This window comes from Gigantopelta aegis, chromosome 9 (assembly GCF_016097555.1).
Source record: "Gigantopelta aegis isolate Gae_Host chromosome 9, Gae_host_genome, whole genome shotgun sequence".
Taxonomy (NCBI): domain Eukaryota; kingdom Metazoa; phylum Mollusca; class Gastropoda; order Neomphalida; family Peltospiridae; genus Gigantopelta; species Gigantopelta aegis.
Genome location: NC_054707.1, coordinates 40,948,910 through 40,964,377, shown reverse-complemented (window position 1 = coordinate 40,964,377; position 15,468 = coordinate 40,948,910). Strand labels below are relative to the sequence as shown.

Here is a 15,468-nt window from a genome sequence, read left to right as displayed (position 1 = left end):
GTCTGTCCCGTTTTGTTAACAGAAACAGAAGTAACTTTTCGACTAAACGAATTGAATGAAATCATTGGAAACTCTCGTTTACTGTCAAAATACAAACATAATTTATCGCATCGAGTGCACACTCTGGCGTTTACAAACATTTTAATCGTGAAAACCATTCAGTCCTGTGCGCGAAAGTCAGAATACTTGAAAAATCTGTCTCTAGTGTACGTATTAAAAAAAATGGTTATAATAATCCATCTAGTGCTTCATAGGTCTATTAGGCTAATACATTAAACATAAAAACAGTACCACCACCCAAAAACAAGAACAAACAAAAAAAAGCTAGAAAGAATTTAAAAGAAACTCTGGTTTGAATAGATCTAAAAGTTGAGGATGTTACACAATAATGTTCCGGTTAAATACGTAGTTGCTAACAGGTTTCTTCCTGTAGTATATGTATTAGTAATTCTCGAAAATTATCGATGTAAAGGTATTTAACGTCAAATATAGGATTGTTGTTGTAGTAGAGCGAGAATCTTTGACTACCGTTTGGTAGGCAGATATTGCGCAGAATTTACATATATTGTTCTCTGACAGTTCTCTGTCCAAATGTTCGTCTGGCTCGCTTACCGTCAGAATACAAGTACTGTCCTTCATAAGAATGCATGCAAGGAAAGATATAGTGCACGGTTCAGCAAATGCACCACAAAATCACAACCGCTGACCACTATCCTGATCGTATTTATAATCAAGGATTTACTTTCAATATATTGCCAGAAAGTATATAAAATAAATAAATTTGTATGACATGTGGATTCCCCAAATCTGTAAGGACTTACATTAAATAGTTCAGACTGAATCCAAATCAAAGTTCATCAGTGTCAATAAAATCTTTAATTTTCAACATTACATTTAACAATCCCTCACGACGAAGTAAGGGATAAACTTCATTCTTTAATCAAGGAAGCATGGACGAATAAAGGTCTTAAAAATTAGCTTCCGAGGATTTGAACAATTTGTAGACTGACAATTGTGTCAAGATAAGACAAGACTTTATTTACACTCGGGCCGTTGCACAACGGCATAGAAGGAATATAGCCTATATATGTATAAACATTTTGTTATATACAAGAACAAATCATATCAAGACAGATAATGGAAAGTTGATTTCCTTGTTGAATTTGAGGATAGATATGTAGACACTTACTCATTTTTGAATTGATTTATTAATCACTGGCTAGTAGATGTCATTTTTTTTTTTTTTGGTCAATAGTTGCAAAGGATCTTTGGTACATGCACTGTCCCACAGAGAGGATAACACATACCAGTCGTGGTGCACTGGCTAAGACGAGAAATAGCCCAAATGGGCCCATCGAAGGGGATCAATCCCGGATCCACCATCAGGCGAACGCTTTACTACTGGGCTACGTCCCGAGTGAGAGAGAGAGAGAGAGAGAGAGAGAGAGAGAGAGAGAGAGAGAGAGAGAGAGAGAGAGAGAGAGAGAGAGAGAGAGATTATTTAGATTTAGAGTTTTACCACGAGACGAGATATCCCTTCTTTCCAACTAAAGTTCAAACGTGTTCTCCTGGACATGTATCTCAGAACACAATTGAGTTAGTGGGTCTGAAAGAAGAAAACCGCTGCTTCGCGTTTTTAAAATTATAAGCAGAGAATTATTGTCTTCATTTTCCCCATTTACATGGGTAAAGTTGTGAATCGTTTTAAAATTAGTTGAAAAGTTTTATCAACATTTTAGTGTGTTTAAATATTAGTAATACTGATTAAACTTAAAATTGTTATGGGATTGGGGGTTAGGCGCGCGCGCGCGCGTGCGTGCATGCGTGTGTGTGTGTGTGTGTCTCCACTAAGCACTGTAAGAAGAAAGACAACTCTTCCTTCACAATAGCAAATCAAATAGGAACTTGCTTGTGGGAAAGTACTATTACTTTCTGATCCAATATGGCGGACGAAAGGTGTTGCAGATTGTCAAGCTATGTCGATCAGATGTAATATTTTACTATCTGTTGGACTACCTGCCTCACATAAGCGCCAAAGATGGCGGAAAGGTAACTTATAAATATAGTTTAAGTTATATCACAAAGTGATGCTTATTAATACCGTGAAAGAATATACAGGTGTCCGAAAGCGTCTGTCAAAAAGTGGCGATTTCTCTTCGGCGTGGCTTACCGATCATCCGATGTCTCTGTAGTTATGCTAGTACGATTTGCAATGTTTATGACTAGTGTCCCCACCCCTGCCAAATATTTATAATATAAAAAAGGTAATATTTTAACCCGCACTTCTCCATTTGTCATATTTACACAATCTAGACGGGGATTCGAACCCATAACAAGTGTTTGGAGGCCGATCGCTCGCGAACAATTCGACCAGTACAATCATTTTCATTCCAATCACATTTATCTAATGGTTAGCATAAAAAAAACCCCCACTATAGTGAATAACAATGGCCAATTGCCCAGGCGTCTTGAGTGCACAAATGAGGAAAAGACAAGTAGACATTCAAAACATTTTTATACATAGGGCAATATATACAATGTGCGTACAATATTAAATGGCGTGTAATATTAAACAAACTTAATTAGACAAAAGTTTCACACTGCTGTAATTGTCTAAGACTTATCTGCTTCGCAGATTCATTGCATAAGAGTTTTGGTGGCGTCACTCTTGAAAAACAATAGCCCGGTTTATGAGTGTATCTGTAGAATGTCAACATTAGACTATGACATTCATTTAATCTTTTCACAGCAGAAAATTGCATGGATTTTAATATTTATTGGTTAATTTTGACAATAAAGTGAACATGGTAAAACATTATTTCATCAAATCGACCGTACATTTCAATGCGGACGTGCAGAAACCATCCTGTTAATCCTGTTCACGGTTACTCGAGTATACAATTTATTCAATAACTCTTCTGTTTTGGTGTAAATTATAAATAACCAACCCTTCCCAACCAAAAGTCTGAACCACATTGTTAACTACAATAATTTACTATCCTACCTTTAATTAATTTAATGTTAGATTTTCTCCACATTTTGTTAGACATAAATCATGAAAAAAACATTACAACGACACAGATTCCACATACCAACTAAAACCAGATCTCCTATTTTGACTTTGCTACGGTCTCCGAAGTATGTTATGTAATTATTCTGACGTCATGACGATCGCGTTATACCTCAGTGCATGACTTGACAGGGCTATCTCTGGCACTTGCCAAATTCGCTAATTGCGAATTTCAAAAACAATTGGCAAATTTTATTTTAATTTGGCGAAATAATTTTATGTAATAACTGCTATTTTGATACAAAAGAGCTGGGTTTTTGCAATTTTTGAAGTTTAATAGATAATTTGGCGAAATGTTCTGCTGACCCAGAGCTAGCCCTGCTTGACGATGTTAGATTACATCATATCGATCCACCCCTCTTGAAGAGTATTTCATAAAATCTCAAAATGGCAGCCAGCAAAAATTTGCATGTGTTTTGTCCTAGGTCAATTTAGGTGACATGGTTATATAACCAAGCAAGTGGAATCTGTGTCACTGTAATGTTTTTTTCATGATCTGTGTTTGAACAAAGCAGGGCACAATATTTCACGCGAACCGCTGTTCTGTTCGCGTGTCGGTTACGCAAAATTAAATTTACGCGAACCGCAAATCGGTTACGTCATGACCTGTAAACGTTCAGAAATTAAAACTTGCAAACTTCACGATTACAGGAAGTTTATTCATGCAGACATACTACTGGTATTCCGACAAATGTTTTAGACTGATTTTTAGATACTTGATGCGCAGCAAACCAGTAAACAACGTTATATTGCAACAGTTGTAACTTGCGACCAGTCTACAGTTTTAAAACAGTTTTAAAGAAATGTGCTCGGACCGCTTGGGACGGCTAAATTTTCTGCTGCTATTTTATCTCTAAAGGAATATATGTAGACATACTATTGGATTAGCTATAATTTTACATATGTTAAAAACAGTTTTAACGTAAACAGGAATCCAAAAGGGTCACAAAAATTGAAAAATACTAACATCGCATAATGAGCTTTAAAACCCCCAAAACATTTGGAACGTCACTGTAGTCACTGTGAATCCCCCCGCTCGGGCACGCCTTTGGCGTGTGTAATTCTAAGAATATTTCTGGCTACGCCCCTGTATTTTGTTTCAGTACTGGGGCTAATATTCAGTTCTTTTATAATATGGTTAACTTTAGCAAGCATTAAAGACTTTTTTTTCTTTTTTCTTGTAAAATGGTTTCTTTTGTATTTGTTTTAACTTTATGTTTCAGCTAAAAACTATGTATTTAAAATATAATTTCAACGTAATTTTGAGGTAACCGATCAGATAACCCATGGGTTACGCAAATATAATTCACGTAACCGAACAATTGGTTACCTAGGTAAAAACCATGTGAACCGACTTCCGGTTACCTCAGATTTCGAAATATTGACCCCTGCAAAGTGTGGGGACAATCTAATGGTAAGTAAAGGTAGGAGAGTAGTTTATCATAGTTGTTGACAATGTTTGTTTTTTAAGGCTTAGGGTTACCTGGCTGCAAATTTAGTACGATTCCGTACTTCCACAAATGTCAGGTTTTGGGTTGGAAGAATAAAATTATGAGGTGGAATCTCAAAATATCTGTATTAAATTATGTTTATGATTCCGGCGAAATCCTTCCCCCCCCCTCCCCCCACCCCCATTCAATGCCTTCGTAGACTTAAAGTTAAGATGAGGTTTCCTCCTTATATTGGTCAGTATAATGAGGGTAATAGGAGGAGATCTTTCTACATAAACATAAAATTACATGTATTTAAAAAATTTTTACATTCCAGACATTAAAAAAAAGGTTGACCCCATGATTTGTGCAATTCAATGAAAAAAGAAACGGATGTGTCATGCACCCAATTTTAAATTGTTATCATAAGGAGATGCAAAGTTCTGTCATTTGAATACTGATATCATTAAAAAAAACCCCCAGCTACATGTATATTGTATCCCACCTGGATACCATATAATGTTGTTGTTTTTCAATCCTGCGATTTTATTTTTCGCTAAACAATGAAAGTCGTCATTTACTGGTGAAGTTAAGTAACAGTATTTTCGAGCCTGTACCCAGTCTAATGCTATGCCATAACAATATCTCCCCCAACTCGTACCCAGTCTAATACAACACTGGAGTAACAGCGGCGTAGCAATAGACTGGGAACCGCTAAGTCGCTGTTGTTTTTGTTGGATGTTTCCTCCCTTCAAATTTTATTTGAGATGTTGATTCCATGTCTGCAGAAAATTTATACAGGTAGGTTTATCATTAATAATGTCAGAAACACTTAAAAATTACTGCTAAATGTTAATTTATGTTAGTATTATTCAAAAATAGATAATGTTTGATTGCAAATTTCACAAATTCCGCGATTGCAGCGTTGCAATGGACTGGGAACGAGAACAGTGTCGTCCAAATTTGTTACAGTGTTATTTATGAATTTCATTTAAGTGGGATACCAAATTCTCAGGTGGGATACCAGATTTTGAAACGTTAGTATCCAACTGGGATAGTGCCCCAAATTTTTAATCTCGAACACTGCATAAGAATAAAATGTCCAATATTTATTGTGAGGATGGCATCAGGTTATGCTTGCAGGTTTTCTGATTATTCTTCTTCAGCAAGTGTAGCTTTGCAAGTGTATGACACCATTTTGATGAATCATGAACTCATGTACACATGTATTAGATCATAATTATGTTTCTTGCAGTCTTCTTCTTGTTGTTGTTATTACTGTACAGGTAATGTACTGGTGTTCCAGTTGTAACATGGTATCAGGGGTTGAAATTTAAATTTGTTACCAGTTATCCCAAAGGAATAGTGAATTTAAAAAAACACTATTCTGTCTAAAAAAAATGTACTATCCCTTCGATTATTAATGTACCACTAGTTTTCCTGACTCTGCTACGTTTCCCTGTACAACATTGTGTAACGAACAATTGTTTATATACCAGTCTATGCATTACTGCGTACTAGCTGGAATTACAAACAAACTCACTCGATCAAAAAGACGTTTATTTTGTACCGGTAAGTGTATGAGAAAGGTCTTAGTAGTGTGAGGATTTGTTCTGCAGAAAAATGTAGCTGAAGAAAAAGCTTAAGCGGAATAGTCACAGACGATTTTCGGTATTCTGTGCTTTATTTTCACTTTCATGATGGAATATTGAAATAATTGTTTTACTATTCCGTTTCGAAATTTACTATTTGCAGAATAGCGTAAAATTAGACCCTGGGTATGTAATTATTAAAGTCTGCATCTAAATGATTGACATGCTTATTGGTTTTTCTCAAGAACATAAATGTTGTTGCTGGATTTTGGGGGCAACACTGAATAATCCACATGTCCTTGTAGTCTATCTCACCTTCATGGTTAGTGCAGAAGTAATAACGTATGGCAGAAAGCTGCATTCAGGAAATTTAATCAGAACTTCTGGTGATTCTTAAAGTTTCAGGTAAATACAGATAGCTGCAGGTATCTGTACCATCTGCCTGTAGTGCACCATGGTCAATTGAGCTCTATGTCATTGCTTTCTTTACCTCGGCTGGCTTGAAAGTTGTTGGCAAATTCTGCCTTATTAGGGTTTAAATTGTCTGTTTCTCCGTTACAGTGTATGTAACAGGTGCTCCAAGGTCCCTTTCTGAGTTAATTACAGTGACAAATGGAGAGATTGTCATACCATCAAATTACGAGTGCTTTTCCAATGTTTATCAAACATTGATATTGTTCAGCAGTACTTGGAAGTTCCTTTTAAGTTATATATCACTCTTCAACTTGGGATGTATTCCCAAATTCTAGAAATATTGCCGAGTTTGATTTTATCTGATTTGACCGTTTGAAACTTCCCGTCAGACTTCCATGACTTTCTTTATTTTGTTCTTCACAATTTTGATTTGGTGTGTGAGCAGAAACAGTACTAGCTTTGGGTGAGCAGTACATTTTGCCTAATTACATACTAAGCTAAAAACTGGAAAAAACCCACAGTTATTTTCCAACAAAATATCAATCATTACATGAAATGTTTTCACGAGATGAAAATATAATTTGTCAACTCTTTTTAAAATTGTTTCAAAAATTGGCAGTTCCTTTAAGTTATGTAACTGATGTATGTTGAGAACAGCTGTTGTATGAATGTTGTGCCCTGGTGATAATGCAGTGGTGGCTGTGACCATATGATCATATTTAAAGTTGTTAGGTACTTACATACATTACGTACTATAGATTCATATTCAACACAGGCTGTTCTTTCTGGATAACAGCATACTTGTAGATTTTACACCACTGCCTTTGATTACTGGTTTCAGCCCTCTACATTAACTTTTCCATCTGTTGCTTAAACCTATCCCTAGGTGCGGGTACAAGTAAGAGCTGGCTTTAGTCAGACTGATAATGATAAGCCCATTATGGGAAATAACCCACAGGATCTACCAAGGATGATTGCACATTAGATACAGCATTTCCACTGAATTTGATCTGTTCCTGAGAGAGAGAGAGAGAGAGAGAGGGGGGGGGGGGGGGGGGGATATGGATGGATGGATGTGTGCATGTTCTACCAAGGATTATCTTATGATGCATTGCATATTAGATACAGCATTTCCACTGAATTTGATCTGTTCCTGAGAGAGAGAGAGAGAGATTGGGGGGGGGGGGGGGGGGGATGGATGGATGGATGTCTGCATGTTCTACCAAGGATTATTTTATGATGCATTGTACATTAGATACAGTATTTCCACTGAATTTGATCTGTTCCTGAGAGGGGGGGGGGGGGGGGGGGAGGGAGAGAGAAGAAAGTGGAAGCAATTTTGATCTGTTTGAGAGAGAGCAGGGAAAGGGGAAGCAGAAAGTGGAACCAATTTTGATCTGTTTGAGAGAGGGAGAGCGAGGAAGGATGTGTGCATGTTCTACCAAGGATGATCTTATGATGCATTACATTTGATCTGTTCCTGAGAGAGAGAGAGAGAGAGAGAGAGAGAGAGAGAGAGAGAGAGAGGGGAAAGAAAGTGGAAGCAAAATTGTGTGCATGTTTTAAAAATATATATGTATTCATAATGTAGTTTCAAATACATTATGTTTTTGCCTTGCGTATCACCAACATTTACAAGTTCATTTTGTGATCTTCCTACCTCCCACATCTTCCTATTTCTGTAAGATGCAGCATGACAGGATAATTATTGTTCCTTGAATGTTTTGTTGCCTCTGTGGGAGAGTGTTCATCAGTATAATTCCTTATTCTAGTCAGAAACAATCTCTGGTTCATTTGCAATTGATTCCTGGAAAACCTTCAACAGAGATAACCTCATTACAGATTTTATTAATTGCCTGGGTGTTCCAAAGTCAAGCTGCATTAAATACTATTTGGTAGACAACATGCTCTGTTGAGTCCTGCTGAATATTGTATGACTAACGTTGGAGACAAGTATAGATCTTTTCGGTATTGGTAACGGCAGATCGCGGGCATCAGTTCAATAGTATTATTGACGGCACTGTTCTGCGAAGATTGGAAACATGAGGATAAGAATTCTCGTGCCTGTATTTTCTCATGAAAGGTGAGCCAAGGAAAACATTGATGTGTATATCTCTTTGATTATTTTGTCTCTTTCCCTTGTGTTGTTTTGTGAGTGTGTATGAATGATTGATTATGGTAAATGCCATTTTGTCTGCCTATATTGATCAGTGTTATTAGTTGGCTATATGCTATTTTCTAAATTTTAGTGAGTAAATTATTGAGTCATGATGAGTAAAACAGAAAAGGTTTTGTTGAGTTATTTTGTACCTGAACTTTATGCTTCATATTGATCAGTAAAAACTAAATTTAATTCATGCATTCAGGTACACACATATTGATTAATACAATGTAAATGTAACAATGTGATAAAAATTAGTTTTGTGTTAATACTGAAATTGCAGTCATTAATCTGATCATTAATTGTTGTAATAAATGTTGTAGGAACAATCTCCATCCAGTAAACTGCGAGTTATTTCCCATTCCAACTATTGTAATATATTTTCAAAGACTGTTATGTGTTGTTGTGTATAATAAGTATGGCAAAATCAAAGGCAACAATAGCTGTGCTACAAAATAACCAATCCTTACTGTAGATCAACATTTTAAAATATAGATCCTGGACATAAACCATTTGGCCTCAGATTACAGTTATCTTCCCATTTGGTTGTCCAAAATCCGGAAGTTTGACCGCACAAGTAGTCTGCTGTTTGACTGTGATTATTTCATGGCAGACAGCTATGAAGTGGCAACTGTTTGACTGAAGTGACAGGGGATAGCATGTAGTTTGTAAACATGTGTAACTTGTTGACATTGAAGACTTGTTTGTGGTAATTCCGGCCCATGCAAAAGTAGTGCTTTTTGTGTAAAATGGGTGTACTCCGGCCTGGTTTAGAGGGTGTGTCTGTTTAAACCAATATGCTGGGAGAAAGAGCTGGACAACAGGGGTTGTCCTTTTCAGGGTATGTGTCCCCCATGCAGGCAAAGGTACATACAAAACTTCACGGGCCTGCTGATATTAATAAAAATGTTATAGCCACTAAGGCTATATAGAAACATATAGCGAAATTAATTGTGGTCTGATGCCATTTTCCCCCAACACTAAAAAAGCCCCAACTTAGTGTTGCTAACAAAACTGGAAGTACTAAAGTACTGTTGGTTGGTTGCTCAGTTTATGGAACAATAAATAAGAATAGTTTCATTTGACACAAATGTACATGTTTTATTCTTTGAGATGGCTACAAATAAAAAGTAATACAGTGAAACCGGACATCCTCGGGACCAAGTAAAATGTCTGGTTTTAAGAGGTATCTGGTTTAGAGAGGTTCCCTTCTATACTGATATTTAAAAAGGGGCTGTGAAAAATGTCCGGTTTTGGGGGAATTCCAGTTTACAGAGGGTCTGGTTTTAAGAAATTTCACTGTAGTTGTAGATAACAATATTGTCTATATATGTGTAGTCGGACTAGTATATTTACTGTTGTACAATACTTCTGTAGCCTATATTAGAATTTAAAAAATCCTATCAAATTTAATGTGAGTTTGGGTTTAGGAGTGTCAAAAGGTAATTAGACACCAGGGGAAAGGAATAGTTCTTTGTCGACACCTGAGCACATTTTAAATATTGCTATTCATTGCCTGATGTGGTTATGTTGACATTTGGTTAAGAGAGAAAACAATGAAACTGGCTTCTGCCACATACATTTGTAGGTTGCTCCTAATGCTAAAGTTGCAGAGATAGATCTTCTATAATATATGCACTTTTAGACAGGACAGTACATACCATGTGCAGCATTTGATGTACCAGTTGTGGTACACTTGTTTTCTTTTCATTAAATATATATTTTGATGCCTTACAAGAGAAAACTTAACTATTTCTTGGCTCTTCTAAATATTTGGGTGTGGCTCTTCTAAACATTTGGGTGGGACAAGCACATTTCTGACAGGGAAAAAGTAAAATGGGTGTACAAAGTGAAAGTAGAGCCCTCCTAGTGATTAAAGAAGTTGGTGGAATGTCATTCTTTAAATGTTCCTTTCCTCTTCCCATCAAGGCATTTGTTTCCTTTTTACTTGTTTGTCTTACACACATTTATTGCTAATATCCACAATTATTAGTCCCTTACCAACCAACCGAGCTGGACAGTATTATAAGTTTCATCTACGTCCTTCTGTCTGTCTGTCTCACATATAATATTTCGGACTTTTCTTTTGCAATTCCTCAAAATAATGTACTGTTACAGATAAAGTTTGACTTTCCTAGCGATTTACCAATTTTTCGCAGAATTATGGCCCTTAAAAAATATGTTTTGTGCATTGAGAATATGTACAAGTGTATGTATATTGTTTTAGCAATACTTTTAGAATGTTTGTTTAAATTGTGTTTCAGAGAATAAGCTGAATTAAATATATTTTATGTCCAAAGTTTTAGACCCAGTTTGTAAGAAATAGTGTGTATGATTGAATTTATGTGGTGAATTAAATGAAGAAAAAAAAATGAGTTCATGTTATTGACAATTCAACAGTGAGCTAGAACCAAAAAGCACAATTTGAATTAGGCGATGATGCACTTGGCACACAAACCGGCATCTTCATGCTGTTATTAACAGGGTAAAAATGTCAGCAACAAATATCAACTCTTTTGAAGATGGAATATTTTGCACACCAAATTTTCCTGAAGCCATAAGTCGGCGAAGAGGGCAGAAATATGATGAAAATAGTCGTAACATTTGCCTCCGGATATCATTAGAGGTTCAATAAGTGATGGAATACAGACCTAGTGCCGTGTTGTAGACTGCTCGAGGAATGATGTCACTTCATGCATACTTGTAATCTCTTATGCATGATGCTCAGCTTAGAAGTGTGGCATTGCATGCATTTGTTTTTATCCTCCCTTGTGGTTAAATTGTAACGTTCATCATTTGCATGCAGTTCTCCTAGTGCTCTATTCTCATGGCTCGAACATAAGAATTTGTTGCTCAGGCAATTTTAAAAGGTTTTTCACCACAGGCAAAATTTTCACCTACAGCTCTTTTGAGCCTTTCTATAGCAATTGTATAAACTGGTAACTTTTGCAACAAATAAGCATAGGAAGATTAAAAACCAAAAACTTATCCCTTTAACTGATTATAGTAGTTTTTATCCAGTGGTCAAAACCTGCCATTTTTGTAAAGCTGCTGGTCTATGGCAATTCATATCACAACTACATCAATTGCCGTTGGTGCTACCTTTAAGTTTGAGCCCTGATTCTTGTAAAGGTTCTGGTGTCAGTATGTCTATAGATATATGATTAAGTGTGCATTGATTTTGAAAAAGATTCTGTAATCTTTCAAGGAATCGGATGTAGCTCAGTGGTCAGCTTTTTTTCTTCTGACGTTTGATGGGTAAAATTATTAATGCCCCTTGGTGTGCATTCAACCAAGTGGAAAGTTTTCCATTTTAACTGGTGTTATGTGTCTTGTATGTCAAAATCTGTGGTATGTGCTGTCCGGTTTATAGGAATATGTATAACATAAAATGGTAGTCTATGGCAGCACCAAGTTTCTTGTTTAACTCTAAGGGCATGTGTCACAATTCTAAGGTAAAACCTGATTACAACTGGTGGGCAGGATTTAGCTCAGTTGATTGAACTCTTGCCTGAGGTGCTTGCATCATAGGATCGAACCACCTCAGTGAATCTTTTCAACTGATTGGGTTTTTTCTTGTTCCAAACAGGGTACTACAACTGGTCAACGGTCATGGTGTGTACTTTCCTGTCTGTGGGAAAGTGTATATAAAAGATCCCTTGCTGCATTAGGAAAATGTAGCGGGTTTCCTTTGTTGACTACGAGTCAGAATTACCAAATATTTGACATCTAATAGCCAGTGATTAATTGATCAGTATGCTCTAGTGGTGTCGTTAAACAAAACAAACTTCTAATTACAACTGTTGCTCAGGAAAATGAAGGAATGTTAATTCAGCATCACACCACATTTTAACTGGCTATGTGGTGTGTAACATTATTATTGTGACATTTGGTCTAAATACAATGTAACGTAGTGAGAGAGAAAGCCACTAGTGCCACACAGTATATATTTAAAACTGCATTTGTGAACAGCTGAGACTCCATTGCTGGGCACAGTATTTAACACAGACTGTCATCTGTTCTCTTGTTGGCTACACAAAGTACTTACATGGTGAACAGTTAAATGTTCTGAAATTAAAAGTTGCAAACTTAAGAAGATAACAAATTTCAAGTTTGAGGCAGTTGATTGAGTTACACAAACTACAATTCATGTTGTAGAACAATCATTTACCTAGGTAAAATCATATGAACTGTCTTTTATTTAAGATTTTTGAAATATTTAATATTGTCCACTGTATTCTCATCACATGACCAGGTAAGGTAGAGTAGGATTTGAAAATCGGAACAAGTTCACAAACAAATTTGTGTTCTTTAAAACATTTAGGAATACTTTCCAAGCACCAGAATAGAATTTCAAATAGACACACAGGTTACTGCTACAGAATAGCAGTAAGGGGTCAGTTATATGCAGTTTCTCACTATCAGGACAACACATACCACAACCTTTGATCCTATGACCTATTGCCCCACTATCGAAAGCTCTGTCATTGAGCGCCATCCTGTCCCCTATACAAGTGTAGATGAGATGTCATTAAAGAAATATTTGGTTTCTTTCGATGAATTCTTTGAACTGCATGATTACTTGTTAATTTACAGGTGGAAAGAAGTTCAAGGTATCTTGGTTGATTGAGCACTTAGTGTATACTCCTGTAGCTTCAAAGGACTGGACAGGTCATTAGGATACTTGGTGGACAGAGTAAATGTATGTTAGCTACTGCAAGGCTTAAAAAACTGTAAAGGGGGCAAGAGGCAGTCACTACTCATAATGCACAATATTATTTCTGATAATCAGGTGCATGAACAACTTTTGTGGTTCATCTTTGAGTACAGTGAAACTCCTCAAAACCGCACACCCTTGGGACCAAATAAAATGTCCGGTTGCAAGAGGTATCTGGTTTAGAGAGGTTAAGTTCTGTTTTGATTTTCAAGAAAGGACCGTAAAAATGTCTGATTTTGGGGGAATTCTGGTTAACGGAGGGTCTGATTTTGAGAGGTTTCACTGTATTATACAAACTTTTTTTTTTAACATTTTTTTTTTTTTTTACTTTATGTTGTTAAATGTACATGAAGATTCCAGTCTATCTGGTTGACATACATTTAGAAGAAAATTGTGTCACTGAGTTAAGGTCATCTGCTTTAACAGACTTGAAAGAAACATGTCTTGTACTAGTAATGGGTGGGTCATTTAAACCTGAAGAATGTATACTTTATTTTTGTTGGGTTTACTTTTCTTTTTGTTTTTCTTTCTTTCTTTTTTTAAGTTGTCTTTTCATTTATATCCATGTACATGTAGTCTTTTTAAGTTTTACAAGTTGTAAACTCTATTTTGAGTAGGGGGTGGGATGTAGCCCAGTGGTAAAGCGCTTGCTCGATGCGTGGTCGGTCTGGGATCGATCCCTGTCGGCGGGCCCATTGGGCTATTTCTCGTTCCAGTCATTGCATTACGACTGGTATGTCAAAGGCCGTGGTATGTACTACCCTGTCTGGGATGGTGCATATAGAAGATCCATTGCTGCTAATCGAAAAGATTAGCTCATGAAGTGGCGACAGCGGGTTTTCTCTCTCAATATCTATGTGGTCCTTAACCATATGTCTGACACCATATAACTATATAAAATGTGTTGAGTGAGTCATTAAATAAAACATTTCTTTCTTTCTATTCTGAGTACTACTTATCACACTAGTACAAGCCATATGCTAACTTCCTGAACAGATATTTTTAAAACCCTAATGGTCATATTTCTTCTGTGGATCTGCTTTACAACATTCCATACATGTCATTTCGGATGAAGGCATCACACCACCATTCCCTGTGGTTTATCTAATCCGTTTTCAGATAAATATTACAGAAAAACTTAACTGATGATATCTGTTAAAAACCTGTTGGCAAGCAGCAATCATGTCTCATCAATTAACTCTTTCCTGTTCCAAGTCAGCCCCCCCCCCCCCCCCCCCCGATCCTATCGGAGGCTGGACTCTGGATGGGCGTGTTCGAAACCCCAGTGAGCATGTTAAACTAGTTACCTACCTACCTACCTTGACAAACACCCCATCCCCCATATCATTTTGAAATCCATCACAAGATAGCCCCCCAAAAGCCTACAGATGTACATTTAGGAGACCACAAAATATCTTCAACAAACAATTCACAAGCTATATCAGTGTACATGTACATGTTTATATATACTGAACAACTAAAGAAATGCAAATTTATTTTCTCTTTTTGACTGTCAATTTTTCCCATTTTTATCATGAAAAAATATATATTAATATATCATTAATATATATATATGTATAAATATATATATATGTATATATATATATATGTATGTATGTATGTATGTATGTATGTATGTATGTATGTATGTATATATATGTATATGTATATGTATATATATATATATATACATGCACATACACATGCACATGCACATGCACATGCACATGCACATGCACATGTACATGTACATGTACATGTATATGTATATATATATATATATATATATGTATATGTATGCTAGATAAACGTTTTCTATTAGAAAGTATTAATTAAAAACACTTTTAGGACTATATTAGTGGATGTGTGTTATGTTACCAATGTAATACCGTATACTAATAATAAATAGTACTGTTACAAGAATGCCCTAGCCCTACATCTGATAGGGTCTAATGTATCTGCTGACACAGAGAATCTCACACATCCTCCCAAGGGCTGGTCATGTCATTTTGTAGAGCAAGGCGGAAAATCTAAAATCAATTGATATTGCATGCAGATTGTCTCCTGCAAATGGCGGGAAATTG

General features: G+C 36.2%; 1 protein-coding gene across 1 annotated transcript in view; it reads left to right on the top strand.

Moving 5' to 3' along the window:
* Positions 1–1,945: 1,945 nt before the first annotated feature.
* Positions 1,946–15,468, top strand: part of LOC121381897 (rho GTPase-activating protein 39-like) — a 135,691-nt gene continuing 122,168 nt past the window's right edge. Inside the window, exon 1 of the mRNA XM_041511300.1 lies at positions 1,946–2,049. Within this exon, the coding sequence (XP_041367234.1) occupies positions 2,039–2,049 (11 nt within the window). The 5' untranslated portion in view covers positions 1,946–2,038. The remainder of the gene's footprint in view (positions 2,050–15,468) is intronic.